Source organism: Perissodus microlepis, chromosome 10 (genome assembly GCF_051167445.1).
Source record: "Perissodus microlepis isolate ML-2025 ecotype Zambia chromosome 10, ASM5116744v1, whole genome shotgun sequence".
NCBI classification, from domain to species: Eukaryota; Metazoa; Chordata; class Actinopteri; order Cichliformes; family Cichlidae; genus Perissodus; species Perissodus microlepis.
The window spans coordinates 32666886-32690360 of NC_140470.1; the positions used below are offsets into that span (position 1 = coordinate 32666886).

The following is a 23475-nucleotide window of genomic DNA, read 5'->3' on the forward strand; positions in this document are numbered from 1 at the left end:
TATTATAACGCCCACTGTTGAAATGGAATCCAACAATGTTTGATGTTTTACTACCACAATAAAGTGGGTCAAACACAAAATTGGGTAGTTATTGTTTTGCAAAATGAGTATAACCTTTACTTTTTTCTACTAGTTATGTCTGTAGAACTTTATGTAGTTGTACCATAGAGAGACATCTCAACCGTTTGGTAGAGGGTAATATTTAAAAAACTATAAGGTGTGTATAAATTTTTTTTTGATTGTGATCATTATTGACCTAAAGGAATAGAAAATATGAACAAATAATTTTTTCATTGTATTTTTCTTGGTGAGGCAGTCAAAGGGTTAAACAGCAGAAACTCATTTGCCCTTTGAAAGTTTTACCTCAAAACAAAAGTAACAGAGTTTCTTCTTTTAAAGTTCAGTGGAAAAGCTTCCAGCCTGACAAGGTAAGAGTCAAATCACATTCATCCAGACAGACACATCTGTTAAAGCAAAGCAGTGGAATATTCTCGATGGCCCAGTCACTCACTGATCTTAACCCAAGTTTAGTCTTCACTTGTTGAAGACTAAACTTCAGACAGAGGCCACCAAACAAACAGCAGCTGAGAGCTGCTGCAGAAACGCCCTGGCAGAGCAAAGGAGGAAGCCCAGCATATGAAGAAGAGTTCAAGACTTCAGGCTGTCATCGCCAACAAAGGGTTTTCCACCAAGTTTTAGAAATGAACATTTTATTTTTACTTATTTGTCGATTACTTTTGCACCCCTGAAATTAAGGGATTGTGTTTTTAAAAAAAAGAAGAAAAATCAAAGCTGAAAGTCTGCACTTCAACGGCTTGGAGTCGTTTCATTTAAACTTCACTGTGGCGATGTACAGAACCAAAACGAGAAAAAAAAGTTAAATATTTTTGGACCAGACTGTATACCCAGCACTGGCAGGGTGACGTCACGGCAACCATTTATTATTTTTCTTTTTACTGCCCGTTTTCCTTCCCTGCACATGATCTGGTGTTTTAGTGTTTGTGCTGGTTTTCTCTCATATTTAAACCTTAAAGAGGTCAGTTTTAGAGCCATCCTCGTCAACCAAAATATTTCCAATCTTATATCCTCTGAGGGCCTTTTTTTTTTTTAAATTCTGGCTCATTACAGGATCATGATTTTATTTTGGCGGGGCTGCAGGAATAAGTTTATGCTTTAATATTAAAAACAAACTGGTCTGAGTCCCAGGTTAGCTCATGGTGTGAGCAGATCACCGTTTACCACAGAAGGTGAATGCAGCTGTCCGGGTTGGATTCAAACCTGCGGCCCTTTGCCGTCGGCTCTCTGCCATCAGATCCAATAAAAGGCAACAACTGTCTCAAAAGATAAACCAGAGTGCCCGCTTGGCTTTCCTCTCAAACGCTGTTCTGGTTGAAATATCTGACAACTGAAATATCTGATCTGCCAGCTCATCTTTTAACTTTGTGATGGTGGTTTGTTCAGGCTGCACTTGGTGGACAATCGAAGCCCAAAAAGAATAAGCGATCCAGCTCCAGGGGTAACTCCAGCTGCTGGAAGTTCAAAGGTAGCAGCTGCTTCCAGCCTCAAAGTCATGTCAACTCGTTTGTACATTTTTCTTGTCTGAAACAATAAAGCTCAGTTTTTCTGGTCAAGGTTTAATCTGAAGGTTGGTTTGTGGGGTCATTCTTCAGAGGCGCCATCACCTGACCAACCACACGCAAGCTCAGGACAGAAACCGTGCTCCTCACAGGGACCAATAAAGAACGAGCTCTGTGGTGAGTTCAGGTTCCACGGAGGACGTCAGTGTGACGGGACACTCGCGACGGGGACGAACAGGCTTAATATTCTCAGCGAGGTCACGTTGGAGCTCTGACAGGCATTAAACCCACAACTCTGGTTCTGATGTGGCTTTAATGTCGTTCTGTTTCTGACCTGTGCAGGTGAAGCAGCTTCACTCATGACCCCGTGTGTCTGCTGGGGTTTGTTTTTTTTAAGCTAGGTTTGTTACGACGTTTATTCACAGCTACCTTTAGTTGATCACGAGCTCAAAAAAACAATAATGTGAAACAACCTGTTTATTTCTACTTGACTTTATTAAAAATATCAAACATGAGGAAAACAAGCAGACAGACACACACACGCACACTGCAGCATCGCTGAGTGAACGACAGTTTCAAACAGTCCAACCGATTTCACTTTGAAAAACAAAAACCCAAAAACATCGCTGGCGTTCATCTACAACAGAAAAATAAATGAGTAAGCAGAGAGTTTCACTTCCAAAGACTTTGCATCCAATCTGATAATAATCGAGGGATAAAAACAACCTGATGTTCCCGTTTGATTTCCAAAAATATACAATATTTATATAATTACAGTGAAACCTCGGGCCGGCGGCTCGCTTTGGGAGCAAACTCTTTACTTTAAAGCTGCGACGCTAACGATCTGAGTTACATCCACACAGAAACACACCTACAAAAATAGAGCGTCAACGTTTTACACATCCACCGCCGCCTGCTCTGTGATCACACACAGACAGCCGCTTCTAAACCCACCGAGGGGGAAACACCACATCGACCCGCTCTCTGAAGGTCAGAGGTCAAACGAGTTGGGGTCACGTGGAGTTTAACACAAAGAGGAGGAGACTGCTGTCAGCGGGCAGCGTTTCTGGCTTCGTTTACTCTGAACTGCTCGCGTTTCTTCCCCCAGTTTCCTGTTTATTAATATTTACTCGTCTGCTTTAAGTCAGCAGGTTTGCGTCTGATCAAATGATCCTGATGTTTCAGGAGAAGCTAATGAAAGAATGGAAAAGAACAAATACCCTGAACGATTAAACTGAAGGTGGTTTGATGGGAAAAACCATCCCCAGCCTCAGCCCGAGGCTCCTGCAGAGGAACGTCAGCGGTGGGGCGGACTCTGGTGGGGGTCAAACCTGCAGCAGCCCTTCATCACGTTTGAGCTCGAGGTCGTTTTATTTTATTGAAAATAAAGTGAGGAAGAATAAATTCTGATGATCACTCAGGAAGTATTTGAACCTTTTTTCTCTGACTGCTTCCCTGATGTCACTGCAAATCTCGTGTCACTTCCTGTTTGGTTTTAAATCTGAGCACAAGCTAAAAGACTGACAGACGTGGGGTTAAAGGTCACACACTGCTCGCCTCATCTTTTATGGTGTCAGTTTCGAGACGTTTGAGCAGCCGAAGCTTCTCGTCCCGCTCTGCGCTCTCATTGGCTGACGATGAGCTGTCGCAGGTACGACTGCGTGAGGCCTCGCAGCTCCTCCAGCGTGTAGTCCTCGGGCATCGGCAGGCGGCTGATGTGCGGCGCCAGCTGGGCGAGCGGGATGCTGAGGGAGTCGGCCGTATCGCCCTGCTGCAGGCTCAGCACCGCACGCAGGATGTTCGCCACGCGCTTCGCCATTTCTGCAGAAAGGGAGGGGACCAGGGGGCGGGGCTTTGTTAGATCACCTGATGTAGCTGCGGAAGCTATTCAGACTTTAAACTGCTCGTTTCTGTTAGAGAGGTGTGCGTGTGTCAGCTACTGCGAGCCTGGACAGTTTCAGTCACACACTCCTCCCCTCCGTCTGACATCAGCCAATCAGGACAAAGATGCAGTTGTTCTCTTACCTGATTGGGCGAGGCGGTCTTTAGCGGTGCGGCAGGGCAGGAGCTCGATCCTGCTGCAGAGAGACGTCACATCGGTGTAGAGACGCTCCAGCTCGTAGCCGGCGTTTTCCATCTGACAGCGAGGACGGAAACACGAGATCAAACTCGGCGTGAGGACAAAACAGTTACTCAAACACGTGAAGACTTTACAGCATTTTACAACATTCACAGCATTTTACAGCCCTGCTTTCAGATTTACTCCAGATTCTCCAAACACTGTTGGATGAAACCACGGCGTGCTGCGTGAAGCAGTTAGTCGATGCTGCTCGTGTTCATCACTCTAATGCAGACGACCAGAAATGAGCTCGAGCTGCGATCACATCGTCACCGCCTCGTGTGAACGCCGCAGACGCCAGAGATGTGAGGAAAAGAAAAACCTGAGCTGAAAACGTGTTTCTACGACTTTAGAATTATAATCACTGCATCACTCCTTTTATACTTACAGTAAGTTTGCTGCTTATACTGCAATAAGTATATAATGAAGTACTTTTACTTTCAAAGAACAGTCGCCCTCATCGAGCTGAGAATCAGAAACACTCAGAGGTGTTTGGTACCTGCTGGATGTCCTGCAGAGTCTTTATGACTCTGATGTAGTCGAGGTAAACCCCCCCTGCTGTGTCCCAGTCCTGGATGGTGGCGCAGTGCTCGGGGAGCGCCAGACCCTCCAGGAACTCCAGGAGGTAGTCGTGGTTATCGTTGATGATGCAGTCTGAGGGGGGGGGGGGGGAGAGCGAGATTCAACAAACTGATCTCACACATGAAACATAGCGTGACGTGTGGACTCGAGCGCCTCAGCACTTGTTGGCTCATCGTGTTTTTTAACCAACTTTAATTCTCTCTGATGTAACCATGTTCAAGGTTCTTTATTCGTCACATGCATAGTTACACAAGTGTAACACACAGTGCAATGTAACCTGACACGCTCCTCGACTTGTGCAAAAATAAAAAATAAAAAAGGGGGGATAGAGGAAGACCATTATTTATATAATATATACATTAGGTGAATGTAATGATGTAATGATGCTAATCATTCAGATCAGAGGAGCCTGAAGTTCTTGACTCTTCTGCAGGACGTGGTTCAGACCGCGTGTGCAAACAGGCGGGTCTACCTGAGGCCAGGTGCTGGATCAGCAGGCGGTGGCACTGGTTCCAGTATCGGGCTCGGTACAGGTGCAGGGCCTGCTGGTGTCTGTCGCCGTCGCGGTGGGCTCGGGTGGCCTTGGCCTCGTGGATCCACTGCTCCGGGATCAGCAGCTGCTCGGTCAGGAAGCGCTCCCTGCGGACCGAGTCCTCCGTCTCCTGCAGGGGGCAGTGCAGCGCCAGCATCTCCCTCACAGCTCGCTCCCTCTGACTGAAGACGCAGAGAAGAAGATCAGACAGGAAATAACGAGCTGAGATCTAAAGTGAGGACGGTCTTCAGAACAAAGTGGGCCGGAGTGCAACGATCATGTTCAGCTCGACTGTTACTGAAGATCACCGAGCCAACACGCCCACAGCTGAGAGCCGTCAGCTGTTACCATGAGACTCGGACGATTCAAAGATCCGAGTCGTAAAACAACCTGAGCTCTTTGGCTCAGAGCCAAGCTGCTGAAGAAACGCCGTGCTGGCGGCGCGGTGAACGTACGTGTGCTCGGGGATGTGCAGCAGGATGAAGACGGCCATGTGCCACAGGCCGGCGCTCTCCAGCTGCGCGGCGTAGCTGGCGTGGAGGAGGCCCTGCCGTGGGGAGCTCAGGTGGGTGTAGTGCAGCGCCTGCAGGACGCCCCACAGGTGCCAGCTCAGGCGGTAGTCCAGGCGCTCCCAGGTGACGGCGAGAGGCTCCAGCAGCTGCTGCAGGCCGTAGTGTCTGCAGGGCGACAGGAGACGCGTTAAAGTAGCGCTCTGCACGTTTTACCCAACGAGCGGCTGAAGCCTGGTTACCTGTCGCTGTAGAGTTTGAGCAGGTGGAAGCAGAGGTCGTACAGCGGCCGTTTGGACGCCTCCTCCAGATCTGGCTGCTCCGCCTCCAGGTATGGAGGCAGGGGTGCACAGGCGTACTTCCCCGCCTCACACAAGCCCTGCAGGACAGAAACAACGATCACCGATCAGCACGAACACAAGCAGGTCACTAGCTACACCCGTCACACGCCGCCCTCTGCCGAACACACTGAAATGAAGCTTTAAGAGTGTAAATGTAACCTGAACGCTCGACAGTCAGAAATGAAGTCAAGAGAAAATCAGCGGCGGCTCACCTGAAAGGCGGCTTCGTATCTGGCGAGGGCGTCGGCCACAGAGGCAGTCGGGGGCAGCATGAACCAGAGGTGGACGGCCACGCAGCGCTTCCAGTCCAGCTCGGCGCACACGTTCACCAAAGAGTCGGTGGACTGCCACACCTGCACAGAACACCGTCAGCATCCAACCACAGCTGAAGACTGAGTGGAGGTTGTGCAGATCTCTGCAGGCAGGAGCCCTGATTTCACCCTGACGTCAGACACTGCTTTATAATTTATAAGCAGTATTAACATGGATGCAACGACTCTGGAACATCTGAAGTCACTGAACAACAACCACAAGAGAAGCTCGTGAAAATATTTCTCGTTTTACACGCTGTTCTGATTCTTTCCTGGTAGGATGTGATGCGCCAAAACCAGCAGAAGGTGGCACCAATTCAGGTCGTTAGCTGACGACCTCTAACACCACAGAAGAAGATAATGCATGTGTGACATTAGCTTTATAGACTCTGGTCATGGTGTCATACCGGTTTCCCGGCGAGCAGAGCGAAGATGCGGAGTCGCTCCTCGGGCAGGTAGCAGTCGGTCTGCATGCGGTGCCAATCGGCGAGCTGAAGGGCGAGAAGGTCCCTGCAGTACTGCGAGCCCACGGCCTGAGACAGCAGCAGGGACAGACGGTGGTCTCCTGGACGGACAAACAGTTCAGTCGGAGGTTTAATTACAGACTGGAAAACGTGTCGCCGTGTCTGAGCGCCACATCCATGACTCATCGCTGCTACTTCCTGTTTGAGCGAGTGAACCTCACCTTCCTTCTGGGCGAGTCGGCACGCCTCGCTGATGCGGTTTCCCGTCAGGTAGCTGAAAACTGCGTCGACATGGCGACCTTTCCCGGCCAAAGCCACCTCCTCCTCCACCCTGTGGGAGGCACCGCGGGACAGCCAGGCCGAGAAGCTCCGCCTCCTCTCCAGCTGCTGCTCGTACTCGCTGAGCACCTCGGCCTCCTGATCCGAGGGGCCCAGCCGGCCCCACAGCGCCTCACACAGAGTCCAGACCTCGGCCCAGTACCCCAGCAGCGCTGCAGCAGAGAGAGCGTTTAAACCGGCGTCAACACCAACGCGTCGTCTTTCAGCTGTGATGTCATCACTTACGCTCAGTGTCGCCTCGTCTGTCTTTCAGCTCGGCGATCCACTCGGCATACTCGTGCAGCGCCGCCACGCCGGGCTGTGGTCGCACCGCAGGGCAAGCGGCGCTGTCGGGGACCTCCACGATGCTGTGCTTCAGGCAGATCTCCAGGGGGCGCTGCAGCACCGCCTGGCTCTCTTCGTCTTCCTCTTCTTCAATGGTTTTCTCTCTGGGAGGCTCCAGACCCACCACCTGCTCCACCACTACCTTGTAGGGGCTTTCTGTGAGTCTGCAGAACCAAATCAAGCAGTTTAATGGAGCTGATCTGTGGAGGGCGCGCCCTCCTCCTCGCCGGCGAGGAGGAGGGCGCGCCGTGGAAGTAAAACCATTTAAGATCAACGGCACATTACATCATTACATGATGGAGCCATGTTGTCATGGTAACTATAGACGCAGCCTGGCTGATGTGTTGGTGCGGCGTGTTCGTGGCTCTTACGGTTTGCTCCTGGCAGGTTTCGGCAGGAAGCTGAAGTCAGTCTTTGCCGTCAGTTCTTGGTGCTCGAACTGCTTGGACGTTGGCGAGCTCAGCCGGCTGCCGCAGTGTGCGAGCGTCCAGCCGGGACCCCACCCGACCCGGAAGGAGCGCACGGCGAACAGCCCGGTGTCCATGAGTAAACCTCCCTGAAAAACAGCGGCCCGACTTTGAGCTTAGGGGGAGAACTTGTCTCCTCTCGGAGAACCTGCCGTTCACATGAAGACTGGGCAAATGATGCTTTACAGACTCTGACCTCTGACCTCTAAACTGGATTTCTAAGTGTTAACAGGACTCAGTGACACGTGACCGTCACTTTGAGCACTCGAGGTGTTTTCAGAGGAAACGCCGACCTCCTGAGCACCAACCTTCCCGTGAGTGATCGACTCTTTGAGGGGGACGGGGCCGCCGAGCCGCCGAACGCCAACCGTCCTAAATGAAGGCTCCGGAGTCCGGGAGGGCAGCATGAAGGGGGACGGGCCAGGCCCCGCCCACTGCAGAGAGCGGGGGGCTTCAACGCTGGCTGGAGACGGCCGTGATGGAGGAAGGAGAGGGCGGGGAGAGTCTGACAGCTGAGAGAGGCCCGAGGTGAATCGAGCCTGAAGGAGACCGCCGACTGCAGAGAGACAGAAGTTTGATTACGTCACCGCCATTTTTACTGAAGCCTCAAACTGTTAACAGACTGATGAGAAACATCGTGTGAGGGAGCGAGCGGGCGTTTCATACCAGAGGGTCGGCCCTGAGCGGCCGGCAGGACGAGGCGAGGAGACGAGACATCCGTGGAAACCTTCATCGCCGCGTGATCGTGGAGCATGTCGGTGTCATCGTCGTCCTCAGCAAACAGAGACGCCTTCATGATCTGAAGACGAGACAATTTTACTGAACAGACAAACTGCAGAGTGAAGTAAACAGGCTCTGGTTGCCTCGGTAACCCCCTGATGTATCCTCACACGCCTCTGAAACATGTTTAAACATGTTTGCTAAAGAAGGTCAGAGCGGATCGCCGCGTGACCCTAAAACCATTTCCTACCAGTCACACATTCATGGATTGCATTCATATAACATTATGTATGATAATGTTATAATGCATTATTCACCATTTGGTCTTTAAAAAAAAACCCCAACAGGCCCTGTGATGCACTTCCTGTGGGCGGAGCTCATAGCTGTACCTGGAGCGTGTGTGGGTTGATCCCCAGTGTAGAGGCTATGTGGCCGGATGCAGATACGCCGTCGAGCTCTGAGGAGGCCAGACCGCCGAGCTTGGAGATCGTCGTGTCCGTCTCCCCCGCCAGCAGGTCGCCGTCTTCCTCTCCTCCCAGCATGCTCTCTGTCGGGAAGCTCTGGGTGATGTCAGCCATGTCGCTGTCGAGCTCGATGGCGCCGCCCTGGAGCTCCATGATGGCGATGGACTGAAGGCAAACAGACATGGCAGTGATTTTGCTGTTTCTCAGAGTTTTCATATTCAGAGTTTACAGAGTGTGCTCTTCATAGACGATGTGGGCGGAGTTCAGAGATCGTGCCACCTGATGGCCCCGCCTCTATGTGTGGTTTTGTTACTTTAACACACCTTCATGTCGGATCCTGGACAAAACGTTTGAACGTCTCTTCTTGTTCCGTTTTCGGTCGTGTTCCAACCTCAGACGTTCAGTAAAAATAAAACCGAGCACTCATCGACAAACAGGTGGGAATAAAACAGGCGGGTTCTCCTCTTTATCAGCCAATCAGAGCTGAGCTTCTCTCTGAAGTAACGACCATCTTCACACAAAGTTTACAGACCAAAGTTCAAATGTCTTCAAACTTTATTTGTTTTCATTCATTTCAACGAGAAAATGTTACATTGTGTCACAAATTAAATCAGGTTTCTATAAAAATCTCCCTCATAATATAAACTGAGTTTGTTTACAAAGATCAAAAAGTCTGTCAGTGTCTAAACATCACAAACACACAAAACAGCAGAAAGTCTGCGTAGATGAGTGAGAGGCGATTCGACCGCCGGGCGCTGCCACAAAGAAAACTGACAATTTTAAATCCTCCAAAGAACTCTGACCCTGAAACGACCCTTTTTTTCTTCTACTTCACGGCTTCTGGTTGTAAACCTGACCCGACCTTTCACCTCGCGACCCTCTCACAGGTGATAAGCCTGTCGTCTGTTTCTGACTCTCGGAGAATCAAGCGCCTGCGATCTTTAGTTCTGGAAACCTCTCGGACTATCGCAGCGCTCGCTGAACATGAAGAACGCCGTTTGTAGAGATGTGTCTGTTCTTGTTTCCCATAGTTTATTGGTAAAAAGTTTTTTGCTTTGAATATAAATATTTTGGATTCTGTCTCGACGTTTTTCGCTCCTCTGTCATCGTTAACGCTGAATGTTTCTAAAGTCCCTTCGTTAATCCTGTAAAACTCCTGGATGCGTCTCGTTATTCTCAGACTTCATTACAGCAGCTCAAAGTCGGCTCCTTATTGAGCGCTCTGTTCCTGACCTTTGACCTTTATGTCACACAACTCCTTCACTCATAAATCACCGACGTCTGACAGTAAAAGAATTTAAAACGGAAAACGTCACACGCTCGCCGGCGGCGCCGTGGAGCCAGTTCTGCCTTTGTCCAACATTTCCCAAATGATTAATATGCGAGATCAGGGTCATGTGGAATCTGCATCCACGAATCAGTGGTGACTTTATAGAGCCACTGGTGGAACTGGTTCCACATCAGGCAGAGCGCTGACGCTGCACAGCTGCTCCGAGTGAAAATGATCAAAATCAAAAAGCTTCAAACTTAAAAAACAAACAAACAGAAAACTGAAAGGTTAAAATCGACCTGCAAGCACACCATTGGGTGAAACGCTCCTTTAATCAGTGGCATCAGTGAGGAGGAGGAGGGTGAGTGTGGGAGGGCGCGGGCTGCTCTACCTGAGCCTGTGGCGCCACCTGCTGCTGAGAGGGGGGAAGCTGTTGCTGCTGCAGCCGGGAGGGAGGGAGAGTCGTCAGCGTCTTCAGCTTCTTGGCTTCGGCTTTCGGCGGGACGTCCTCGTCTTCGTCCGAGTCCTGCAGGCCGTACTTGGAGAAGTGCGCCACCTGAGGAATAAAGAGGGGGAGGAGTCAGATACACCTGAGAACCACACAAACAGAAGTGACTCCATCATTTTTATCTAAGTGTTGTGGATCTGAACCCGCTGCAAACATTCAAACATCAACGAACGTAAACGAGGACGGTGTTGATGTTCATCAGATCAACAGGTGTCACTCCACAGCAGCGGGCAGCGAGCGTGCTTTAATCTGATAAACTGACCTCGAACACCCAGGACCCGGTCTCAGGTCGGTACTCCAGGAAGCGAGCTCCCTGCTTGCGCGACGCCTTCTCCAGCCGGCCCTCGTAGTTCATGTCGCTCAGACGCTCGGGGCTCCTGATCTGGGTGCAGGCCGTCTTGTCGTTCGGCCAAACGCCGTCCAGAGTCACCTCCGCTCGCCTGCGAAAACACAGATCCACATCAGGACAGGAAGCGGAGGCAGAACGCCACAGGTTGATTAACCCTCTGGGGTCGAGGGTATAATCACACGTTTTTGACTACTTTTGATTTTACTTCTAAAAACTGTTCGCTTCCTTTGGTATCATCTTTCATTTTAACATTAACACAACTGATCTAAAATCAGACAAAAACAAAATCCAAGTAGGAAAAAGTAATATTTACTCTAACAACAACAACAACAACAACAACAAGTTTAACAAACCATTTTCATGGTTTCGACTTAAAATGCAAACAGAAATTTTAAAAACTGACGCAAACGTTTTGCAAACAAGTTACATGAATCCATTTATCTAAAACCGCAGTTTAAGTGTTTTTTTAACCATTTCAACCCATTTATAGAACAATCACGTGTTCTGCCACACACGTGATTTGTGCCACTCCATAAAAGCGTTCGTCACAGGACAGAAGAGCACATCACTTCCTGTTTCCCACCTGCAGGCACTGTTTACATCATAACCTGCCTTTGGTGGCTTTTTGGCAGAACGGTGACATTCAGCAGTCGCCTCCGTGTGCAGTGCTGCCAACTGCTTTGTTGTGCACGTCAAAACAACAAGTACACAACAAAACACTAACTACACATTCACACGCTGAACAACATCTCAAAACTCACTCTCCCCTAAACTTCCTCCTCTTCCTAAACAACCAGATGTCACATGTTGCCATATCATTTTATGATTGGTCGATATGCTAAATTTTTCCACCAATAGGGAAGGGGTGGATTTTTCTTCTCGCTGGCCAGCAGCGAGCGCCGTCCTTAGTTTTAGAAAAATGAGAGGTGAACGAATCCTGTAAGTTAGCTTGTTTTTAAACTGAAATCTTTTTTCCTTTGAGACGTTCGTTTTGGTTTGTAAGGTTTCCCGCCATCTCCTGTCGCTCACCTGTTAAGCCCCTCCCCCTCCGGCGGCTTGCTCTTGTCGTCCGGGTACACGATGACCTCTTTGCGTCTGAAGTGGACGATTTCGTCGAGGTTCAGTCCCGACACGTTCACCTCGCCGGGGAAGAAGATGGAGCCGTAACCTGAAAAAGCAGATCGGTGAAGAGCGGTGAGACAGCTGTCCAATCAGAGCCGACTTCAGCTCAAACCTGTTAGCGTACGACTGAAGTATGACATCACACGTGTGCAGGCGGTACCTTTCCTGCCGATGGTGAAGTTCTCCACGATGCACTCCCCGTTTTCGTCCACCATGTCGGCGAGCTCGTCCATGGAGGGGATGGTGTAATAGCCCACACGATTCAGAACGATGCCTGAAAACAGGAAAGCAAACGTGCGTCTTTCACCGTCCAGCGAAGGAAATCCGGACGGAAGCTGAAATCAGCGAGCACGCTCAGTTACCTGCGGGGTGCGGAGACTGCTGGGACAGCTGCTGCTCCTCCTCTCGCTCCTCCTGCAGAGACTCCTCGCCGAAGGACGCAGACACGTCATCGTTGCTCAGCTGAAAAAACAAAAAGCAACACTGAACTAGGAACTCAGAATTAGCCGTGATTCTAGCGTGCTGTGCCGCCTCGGGCCACTAGGTGGCAGGAAAATGTAAAAGTTCAGAAGCAGTGAAGGAAACGAGGAGCCGGAAAACGGGATTAATGTTTCTAATTTGTACAGCTGACGTTCGGGACTCGAACACTGATTTATTTGTGCCGCTGATTCTGCAGCTCAACTTAAATCGGCGGTTAGTTTCGTGTTCGTGGTTAAATCTCGCAGCTGCTAGTTCATCGTCCGATATCGTAACTACGTTATTGTGGCGGCCGTTCTCTGCTAGCGACGACACGCTTGGGGAGGCGGTGATGTTTGTTCTGGTTCTGACCTCGAGGCCGTTCCTCGAGCCTTTGTGCATGTTCAGGTCGCCGATGGTGTCCTGCAGGCTGGCGTGGGCGCGGCCCTGTGGGATTGGCTTGGCGATGGGGTTGACGTAGAACTGGGTGACCTCCGGGTCGTCGTCGGCCCGCCTGCCGGGGCCCGCCACCCTCCTCAGCTGCTCCTCTTCCTCCTCCACGTGGCTGCAAATACGAGAACATGGCGAGGGGAGGAGAGAGAAAGGAAACGTCAAAGCGGCTCACGCCTGAATCAGCGCTGCAGTTTCTACGGTCATGTTACACTTTTGACTCTCAGAGACGTGACAGCCAATAGGAACGTGGCGAGACCTGTGTCCGTTCTGTGGGTACTCTGACGGCGAGGCAAGGTCGTCGCTCTCCTTGTTCAGAGGACTGCTGTACTGACTGTTGTTCAGGTTCTTCAGCACGAGCTTCTTGATGCTCTTCCTGTGGAGGAAACGGACAGCGTTACCCGTCGGCATGCGCACGGTCATATTTAACTTTGCCGCTGCGTGGCGAGCGGAGGTGCACCTCGGCACGAAGGCTCCGTTGGTGAGCGACGGCTCGTCGTCATCCAGGCCGTCAAAAAGCTGCGACTTGGAGGCTCCGGAAGACGTCAGCGCTTTGGGCCGCACCCTGGTCGCAGGACGCGGAGTCAGCTTGTAGTGAGTGGGCGTGGTCAGAGCCTTCTGAGCCGTCGGATTGGTCGGTTTCAGGCGCTGTCAGAACAAAGAAGAGATGCAGATTACAATTTACCTCACAGCTTTGTATTACTTTATGTAATAAATTCTACGTTCCCGTCACCGGTGAGGGGCGGAGCCTCCCAATGGTTTGTTTAGACGAGGTACCAACAGCGAGGAAGTGAAACCGCCGTGACGGCAGCAAAAGAAACTAGGGGTGTTTTTTTATATCGTTATCGGACGATAGATGTCTCATATCGGGATATGAGATTTTGGTCATATCGCACAGCCCTACCTTATAGTGCGAAAAATATGGTATACAATACAATACAGTTTTAATTATATAGCACACGTAAAAACCTGAAGGCTCACCAAAGTGCTTCACAGTAATACAGAGAAACAACACAAGTCATTTTAAGCACAGACAGACGGGAGGCACTAATAGACAGGAAGCGTTAATTAAAACAGGCATCAACTACGGCTGTGCGATATGACCAAAGTCTCATCTCCCGATATAAGATCGTCCGATAACGATATAAATCACAAAAATGTAACATTTTCTGTACGTTCTGTGAATCTCGGGCAGCTCGACTTGCGTGAAGTGTTTCCAGCTGCGCGTCGTGTAGCTGGAGTCGAGTGTTTTAACCGATGCATGAAACTATACAGTTTTAGACATCAGTTGTAACGGCCGCTGTTTTCTTTGTGAGTATTTATTACACGGCGTGCTGCGGGGAAAAGCCTGTGCTGCCATCTTCTGTTTCCGTCCGTTATTACACTCTTAAATCCTACGACTTATTCCTGCGTCTTTTGTGATCTTACAAAGCTTCAAACGACGCGTCGACTATTAAATCAGTCGTCAAAGATTTTGATAGTCGACGTAATCGTGGCAGCCCTTCTCCCACTAATATGTTTTTGTTTGAAAATACATCTTTTTCTCTGCGTTTTTGCCTCCCGTCCACACTGAGGCGTTTCGAAGATGCTCTCCAAAGCGAATACATTTGAAAACGCTGTTTTTGCATTGCAGTGTGGACAGCAAGCCCGGAGCCATCTCGAAAATAATGACACATTTTAGTCATATGATGCAGTCATGTGACAAACTAAGACAGCGGAGGGCATCACACCGCAGTTGTTTTGTTTGCTCTCAGTTTTGACAGCCCTGTTAAAGATTAATATCAGTGTGTACGTGCTCCAGAGAGCTTGTCTTCAAATTCTTTAATTCAAATTTGTCTGGGTTAGCGTGGACGTAGCCTAATGCGGGGCAGAAGCTCGAGTTTGACGGCTTCTTTGCAGTGAAGTTAAAACTGAAAGCAAACCCTCATCTTTGGATCTCGATAGAATTTAAAAATAACTTCATATATGAGCAGCTGGAGCTCATCGGCTACGTCACCCTTACCTCCTCCTTCTTCTTGGGGTCTGAGAGCGGGTTTCTGAATAGCGGCGAGTCTCCGTATGGTGAGTACGCCAGCACGCTGAGCTGCTGCTGGAGCATGGCCTGCTGGGCAGCCGCTGCATTGGGATCTGTGAGGGCTGGAAATGAGAAGATGTTAACGCTCCACGTGTGCCAGTGGGGACGTGAAACAGCAGCCGGAGGTCAGTTTGAGTCACTTCTTCACCAGCAGCATAAAAGAAACATGAACGAACTAAATGATGACGTTTTAACAGCATCAATCTGTCCTCATCTCTAAAACATGTGGCCGCTCACCGACGGGCTGCGTCGCTCCGAATCCCAGGGTGCTCGTTCCACTGTTGAATCCAGTTGTTCCGAACGTTCCCATCGTTCCCAGCGCGGTGCCCAGTTTGTTCTGGGTGTTGCCAAACAGTGTCTGCCCGGGGCCGACTGCTGGACACACAGATGTGGACAAACTGACTGTTTAGTTTTTTTCTGGCTGACTGAGCAGAGGTGAGTGTCCTAGTTAAAGCAAGGAGGCGGTTACTAGGCACTGTTGCTGGGTCTGTTACCTGTACCGAAGCTGGTTCCCAGTCCGGTCCCCAGCGCTCCAGTGGTGGACTTGTTCCCAAACAGTCCTCCTCCAGCAGGGTTTGCACCGAAACCTGCAGCCAGACAATCAAACAGGACGAGCTGAAGAGCCGGAGGCGCGGAAACTTTGACATCGTTACATATTTTCAGCTGACTTACCGAAGGTGGAGGTGTTGGTTCCGGTTCCCAGTGTGAGGGTGGGCTTGTTCCCAAAAAGGCCGGTGGTGGTGCCGAAGGACGGGGCACTGGTGGTGGTGGTGCCGAACCCGGCCGTCTTGTTACCGAATAAACTCTGCTGCAGAAGCCAAAGTCACAGGATACGTAAAGGACCTAAAACTTATCACTCAAACTTAAACTCAGCCTCAGGACTACAAAAGAGCTCCGAGTGCTCAGAGAAGAAGACGCGTAACAGTGACACACAGCTCAAAGCATCTGCCTGGAAATACACGAGCTTCCCCGCGTGCTCTGGAATATTTGTTCTCGAGTCATTAAAGGCATCCTCCTGAAAACAGGCGCACCCGTTAACTCTGCTTTAACCTCGTGGTTTGGGATGTTTGGCGCTAACAGCGTGGAGGAAGCTAACAGCAAGGGTGCAGGGTAAGACTCTCACACTGAGCTGCAACCCAGCTTTAAACAGATCAGTAAATGAGAAGTTATTTTTTTACAGTTTTGTCCTCCTGTCACTTCACTATGAAACACCATAATCGCTGATTTATTTTACCGTTAACACGTCAAAGGAGTTCAGATTGTTAATCCACACCAGTAACAGCAGCTCTGCTCACGGATGATGCTTAAACGTGTTGGTTTTTAAAAGACTTGCTAACTTCTACCAGTAAAGACATTAAAATCTATGTTATTGAGCTTCTATCTTTAGTTGTAAATGTGGTTGAAACTCTGCAGCACACGTCCTGCTGCATTTGATCATCCATCTCTTTCCCCGCTTTTATAGAATAAAGAATAAGTCATTGCTTCTTTATATCAAACTGTCCTCACAAACAGCAGAGCACACAATCTTAAAACCGCACACAGGCAGGACACGAACGAAGCGCCGTGTCCTTCAGACTGAAATCAGACTGTCTGTGCTTCACTTCATTCAAACTGTATTGACACAGAGTTGTTTGCCATCACAAACAAGAGTTTGATGAGGAAACATCTGATGAGGGGAGGAGCTGCTGCACGCCGGGGGCACACACACACACACACACACACACACACACACAAATAATTCACAACTGGACAATAATGGGTCTGCTCTGATCCCAACCTGAGTGCCGACATTCCCAAATCCAGTGTTGGTTTGGCCGAACAGGCCCGTGGCTGTCCCGAAACCAGTGGCGGTGCTGGTCTGAGCTGAGCCGAACAAGCCGCCCGACTGAGACGCTGCCGTGTTCCCAAACAAACCCTGAAGAAACATCCAAACAACCTCACTGTGACTTCAAACAGCTTCAGAGTCAAGAGAAAACATGCTGCACCGCACCCCAACGCAGAGGCAGCTGAAAGTCAAACTGAGACGACAGCAGTGTTGGACAAGTTACTTTGAAAAAGTAATTAATTATAGCTACTAGTTACTTCTTCAAAAAAGTAACTGAGTTACAAGATTCTAAAAGTAATTAATGAGTTGTAAAGTAACTATTGCGTTACTTGTTTTACCCTCTGGGGTCCAGGGTATAATCGGCCATTTTTGACTAGTTTTCATGTTTCCTCCACATTTCACCTTTAAAAACTATTTATTTGTCTTGTTCGGTCTCATCCTTTTCAGCACAACCTCACGTGTCTGAATTTACAGTCATGTTTGCATTTTGACAAACTGTACTAACACAATTGATCTAAAATCAGACAAAGAACATAAAATCCAAGTAGAAGAGGTTATATTTTTTCTACTGTAACAACCACAAACAAGTTTATTGAATCATATTTCATAACTTTAAATGCAAATATAAATTATCCGTTTTAAAATCATATCCACACGTTTTGCAAACGAAGTTATTTGCAGCCATTTACCTTTGACCCTTTTTTTTTTTTTTTTTTTTAAACCATTTCAAACTATTTACAGAACAATCAGCTGTTCTGCATTCAACAAGATGCCACACAAAATGTCATGTTGCCATATCATTTTTTGATTGGTCGACATGGTGCGCTGTCCTTAGAGAAACGTGACGAAACTATTGAGGAAAAACGCGTTTATCATGACTCTGGTTTGACGTGGCCGATCAACACAGTTTATAAACTGGTATGTGTCACCTTGTTGCTTTGTCATCTTGAAGTGGTCATGTGATTGGCTTACCACGACTACTTTATTCTTCCTCAGTCAAACAGCATGTGATTGTTTTGCCCCCTGAGCTCCAGGTGTTGTGCCAAAAAGTGATCGTCGGGCAGAACGTGATCGCTGTCCGCAGGAGCGCGCAGCTGCTTAAAGCTGTAGCGCCCAGACTACTTACAGCTACTTCCCTGCAGCTGATATAAGCTGCTGAACCAGCTGAACACAGCTTCAACCGTCTGTTTGTTGAAAAACAGTAACGCGACCGCGCTGCATTTTCTTGTTAGTAACTGTAACGCCGTTGTAACGATAGAAATAGTAATTAGTTAGATTACTTGTTACTGAAAAAAGTAACGCCATTACTTGTAACGCCGTTATTCCCATCACTGGACGACAGCGTGTGCTTCGGCTGCTAAACGAAAACTAAACTGTGCTAAACTGAATCAAAGTGAAGCCGAGTCTGCTCAGGTTTCCACCTGCAAACAAGGCTTTACAATCAAACTCAACCTGATGTGTCACAAACAGTGAAGCGGAGCTAATCTCACCATGCTGCTGGTGTTGGCCTGTCCTATCGTGTTGGTGTTTCCAAAGGAGAAGCCGGTGCTCTGGGCGGTGGTGGTCGCACCAAAGGGCTTGAAGAGGCTGCCGGCCTGCTGCTGGGTCTGCTGACTGAACAGGCCGCCTGTGGTCGCGCCAAAACTGCCGGTAGTTGCTGAACAGACAGAGACACGCACGTCACTTCACTTGCTCTCATCGACACTTATTATTTGTGGGCTCTACGTCACAGCTGCTTACGCCCTCCGAAGGTGCTCTTGTTCTGGCCGAAGGAGAAGCTGGTGTTGGGAGCCGAGGATCCGAAGAGGCCGGTGGTGGCGCTGGACGTGGCCGTGGCCTGGCCGAAAAGACTGCCGGTTCCCGGTGCCATCGGGTTGGTTGGGCCTTTCCTGCCCGCCTGGTAGTCCTCCAGCCTCAACTCCTGCAGGGAGAGGAAGAAACAACATCGTCAAACAACAAAACGGAGTTTTTAGTGGCTGCGTTTAAGAGCCGCGGCCAGCTGAGTGAAAACGGACCTCCAGAGACTTGTTCTCGTACTCCTTCATGGCGGTGATGCACTGGTGCTTCGTATTGATGCTCGTTGTCACGCCCGCCTTCACCATTGTGTCACTTCCTGTCGGAGGCTGAAGGAGGGAAAACAAATTTAACACAGAGCATAAAAACAGTGAGACGTTTTAGTGTCTGAGAATGAGGAGCAGAAAGACGATTAAAGGGAAGAATAGTCGCTCACGTTGAACTTCACGGTCGTTCCCGGCTGCTGAGTGGCGGAGAACCCCGAACCTCCAAACAGGGACGTAGCCCCGCCGAACGGGTTGGAGGTGGTGTTGGTGGAGCCGAAGAGGCCGCCGCTGCTGCTGGTGCTCGTCCCGAAGCCTGAAGAGACACAGTTCACGTCATTACAGGCCGAACAGAAGGAGAGTCGGAGCAGCTGCTTCAAACACAACAACGTCATTTTTCTCATATTTACATAAAACTGTAAACATGCTTTTTGTTCTTTAAGGTTTCTGATTCTCTCGTTGTCGCTGCGGGGATTTATCGTTTTTAATAAAAACGAGAGTGAGGGTTTGGAGGGTTCTCACTTCCAAACGAGGTGGCTTGCTTGGCGCCGAAAGCATTGTTCTGCTGGGAGAAGAGTCCGCCGGTGGTGCCTGTGCCAGTGTTGCCAAACAGGCTGGTGGAGGTGCCGCTCGCTGCGCCGAAACCGAAGCCGGTGCTGGTGGAGGAAGTTGCCGGCTGGCTGAACGTGCTGGACCCAAAGAGCCCACCTGAAGGAGCAACACGGATAGGTCAGCACTTACGAGTTTTCCTTCTTTAGACACGCCCCTCACGACTAAGCCGCCTCTGAAGGATCATTTTACTGGATTTGTACAGAACAGGCCGAGCAGAAAGGAAGCTTTGAACCGACAGTTTCTCTGCAGTCCTGCAGCCCATCACACATCAACAAAGCAAAACTGAAAATCCACGTGAATTCATCGGAGACAGCGCCGAGCTGCGTTCAGATGCGGTTTAAGATTGTTGGAAAATCTCATCTATGCACACTGAAACACACTACACAACACTCGGTGCCTTATGAACCTGTGTGTGTGTGTGAGGGAGAAGTTTTGAAGCACCACAAACATTTTTGCTGAATGAAACACAAACCTGGTTTATTCTGCGTGGATCCAAACAGTCCTCCAGTGTTTGTCGTCGCCCCGAACGCAGACGTGCCGAAGCCTCCCGTCGTCCCAAAGCCCGTGTCTGGAGAAAAGAGACCAGATGAAGACACGATGATTCATGTCCACCTCTATCAGAGGGAACTACGTTTTTCTATCTGCGAGATATTTAGTCTCTGCGTTATCGCGGGCCCTTGCGTTGCAATGATCAGTCTGCTAATAGTGAAAACATCGACTGTCTCCTGACGTTTCACTTTTGTTTTTGTAAATTTGAATCTCTATTACGCTTCAGGAATTCAAACTGAAGCGTAATAAAACTCTGTGTGTGTGTGTGTGTGTGTGTGTGTGTGTGTGTGTGTGAAAATCCTAATGATGTGCTGCTCTCATCATTTCTTCCACATTAGTTTGGATATTTGGCATTTCTGACTCACCCGAGGTATCGAGCTCACGCTCCTGTACAAAAAGAAATTCACTTACTTTGCTGACCGAAGGTGGACGAGGTGCCAAATCCTCCCGCCCCGCCACCGAAGGGAGTCCCAAATGATTTGTTGAACATCTTGCCCTGCTAGCAGGACAGCATAAGTCTCTGTGGACACAAACACCACCGTACAGTTTAGATCACAAACGTTTATCTTCAGTCCCACCGACGAACCGATCGAGGCAGCAGCAGATGTGCAGCTTCTGTTTTCTGCTGCCGTGTTTGTGGATGGTGTCTGATGGAGAGCAACAGCTTCACTTAAACCCACACTGGATCTTTCAGGTTTAGCTTGTATGTCTGTTTAGGGGTGTGGTTTACTGCTGCAGTAACACACTGACCGTAGATCATGCCTTAAAGACACTTTAGTGTTCGAGCTGAGTAAAAACCTTCTGAACAGCAGGAGGAAAACTTCTCTGACGTCACTCAAATTAAATGTTTGACAGACATCAGCTCTCATTTTTCTATCAGCTTCTGCTCTGAGGAACCACATTTACAAACAGAACTTTGGCTTCAGCCTCACATCCACAGAGGACTTTAGAAGAGCCAATGAGCATGACTCATAGTGTCACGTCTTTGGATGGTGGGAGGAGCCGAGCTCTGTTTTTAACCCAGACGTGACGACAGAGGAGCGTGTCCAACCGTGACACTGCACTCACTGGTTCAGACCAGAAGCTCCATCCAGCTGTTAAACTGCACATGCAGCAACTGTTACAGGCAGAAGAACAGCAGGACTGAGCATTTGCAGTGTTACTCTCTACAACAGGAACACACTTACACTCAGCTGCTGCAAAGCTTGGACCAAAAGCTCTACAGCTTTTATGTCTCATTACAAATAAGGGAAGGAGGAACACCATCAGGTGGTGTTCAGCTCTGTCCTGTCGTTGCTCATCAGCACAAACGCTGCTTCTGTGTGCAGGAGTGCCCTTCAGCAAGTGTTTGTGGGAAGGAATTTAATTACAACAGTACTCACAATCCTGTGATTTAGGCCTGTGACTACAGCGTTACGATGAAGTCCTCTTGTGTATATTTAAGAACACGAGGACAACGACTGCTCTCACTCCTGATTAGAAATCACTGCACTTCCTGTTCTAAAGCATCTTTTGTGCAGGTTAGGTGTTCTGGAGCTCTCGATCTCCTCTGAGTACATTTGACACACGACACATCGGCTCTGATGCGTTTTAGATGAAAAACAAGTCTTTGTGTTGGATAATTAACTCTGGGCTCTTTCTACATGTTCGAACATGCAACAGCATTTCTCCTACAGAGACACTGAAAATCACACATTCACTGACGGTGAGGCTTTTATACCTTTACTCATTCAATATTCGCACCTTGTTTTTACTGTGGTTCATCTGTAATGAGGTTCTGTGTGTGACATGACCCTCTTACACACAAGAAATGCCAGGTGTTGATTCCAGCTGTGGTTTGTTGTTTTGTTTCAAATCATGTTTTTCATTTATTCTCTTTGTCAGGGATGGAAACAGACACATGAAGCCATGAGTCAAACCTCTGATCTTCATCTCGCTCCACGAACCCACAGTCAGGAAGCATTTAAGGTGGAATTCTTTAAATGCTTCACGGGTACAAAATGACCCCAGCTGACGGAAACTGCACGCGTTTACTCTTACCCTTGTTTTAATGACTTCTGTGAGCACATTATCACGCTATCGGTCATTTCTCGCCGACCTCGATTCGCCTCCACGTGCGGCTAACCGAGCTGATCCGCCGGTTAGTCACAAACATCCGAAACACAAACGTTAATGTTGGAAAAACTGGGCGGGTTTACAGTAGGTGCTATTCCGGCTCCTAACCGGGCGAGTCCGAGCCAGACCAAACCAGCTCCAAACCGCAGGTGAAGTCATGTAGCATTATTTCCGCTCCCGCTAACAACAAGTTAGCTCCGTGAATCTAGCCGACACACACCGAGCTACCAAACAGCCGCGTCGCCCGATGAAGAGGACGGTGTAAAGGTTTAGATTACCCCGTTACAAACTCACCGTTGTCCTGGATGTTTACATGCGCGCAGTTTAATCGCTGTTACGAGTTACCTGCGTCAAGCTAATGCTAAGCAGCTAGCTAGCTTTGCGGCTAAGTGAACGATAGCAAAACAAAACTAAGACAGACAAAAGAAACGTTTTAAAAGACACTGACCTTTAACACCAATGTGACACCCGCCTCTCTGTTTGCCTTCCGTCCACACTGACCAAGCTAGAGTCAGAAAGTTCAGCGATGGAAGCGCTTTAGCTCAACATCCACCGCACAGCTTTGTCAACGAGGAGGGAAAACGGCCCCACGCAGCGTCAGCACGCACTTTCATACGTCAAACGTCACGACGACGCTGCAAATAGCGCCTAAAAACAAAATCCAAACGTCGCCGTTTGGTACACATGAAAATAATTAAATAGTATTATACCTATATGTATTTAAAAAAAACATGAAATCGCAACCTGTCTATATTTATTCAACGATACACAGGAAGTCTGTCCGATCACGAACTCAGCAATGACGCAATGGGAGTAATTCCGCACCGATAACGCGTTAAAAATGATATTCATATAAATCGGTGGTGCAGCATTGGCTGAAAACGTGCAAGAAAACATTTTGCCACCTCTTTCATGCTGTGCTGAGAAGATTAAAGATCAATACACTTAAAGAAGATCAATACAAATAACTCTGTTTTTGTGTCTGAGGCCTCGAAGGCAGCCGTCGGCGGTGAAGCAACAGACAGTAACGCGAAGCCTGTTTATGTACGAAAAAAGGAACAGCAACGATATTTTAATGCTATATATACTTTTTATATTTATTTTGGAGGTGTCTGTTTCCCTCACCATCAGTCTGAGGTTCTGAAACTAACAGCAGCATCGCTTTTAGTTGAAAACAGGTTTAGTGAATATCCTCCTGCAGAAACCTGAAAAGGAACAACGTCGGTCTCTGGGGATGAGAGACATCAGGAAAAAGTTTGAAATAGATACTTTTCTTTATTGTCACTCCATTAAACGTGGACAGCCCAAAAGGTTGATTCTGTTCATCTAGACCAGGGGT

At 48.8% G+C, this 23475-nt stretch overlaps 1 protein-coding gene across 2 annotated transcripts; it reads right to left on the minus strand.

Annotated features, from left to right (window-relative positions):
* Positions 1-2053: 2053 nt before the first annotated feature.
* nup98 (nucleoporin 98 and 96 precursor) lies at positions 2054-22749 on the minus strand. Of its 2 annotated transcripts, none has more exons than XM_084941134.1 (35): positions 22585-22749; positions 20433-20541; positions 19945-20040; positions 19383-19568; positions 19034-19176; positions 18819-18926; positions 18544-18724; positions 18294-18460; positions 16756-16893; positions 15651-15786; positions 15473-15565; positions 15216-15350; positions 14907-15040; positions 13365-13552; positions 13164-13280; positions 12827-13019; positions 12361-12460; positions 12159-12272; positions 11906-12044; positions 10790-10967; positions 10411-10575; positions 8675-8914; positions 8232-8364; positions 7874-8121; positions 7470-7654; positions 7000-7262; positions 6657-6926; positions 6379-6536; positions 5873-6013; positions 5562-5698; positions 5266-5487; positions 4751-4992; positions 4196-4350; positions 3603-3714; positions 2054-3398 (listed from the first exon to the last, which is right to left on the minus strand). In XM_084941134.1, exons 2-35 carry the CDS (start codon positions 20509-20511, stop codon positions 3202-3204), a joined length of 5493 nt encoding a protein of 1830 aa, XP_084797260.1. In that variant the 5' UTR covers positions 20512-20541; positions 22585-22749; the 3' UTR covers positions 2054-3201. The 2 variants fall into 2 exon arrangements, with proteins under 2 accessions (XP_084797260.1, XP_084797259.1); XM_084941133.1 differs by having other exon boundaries at positions 15216-15353.
* Between the last annotated feature and the right edge of the window lie 726 nt (positions 22750-23475).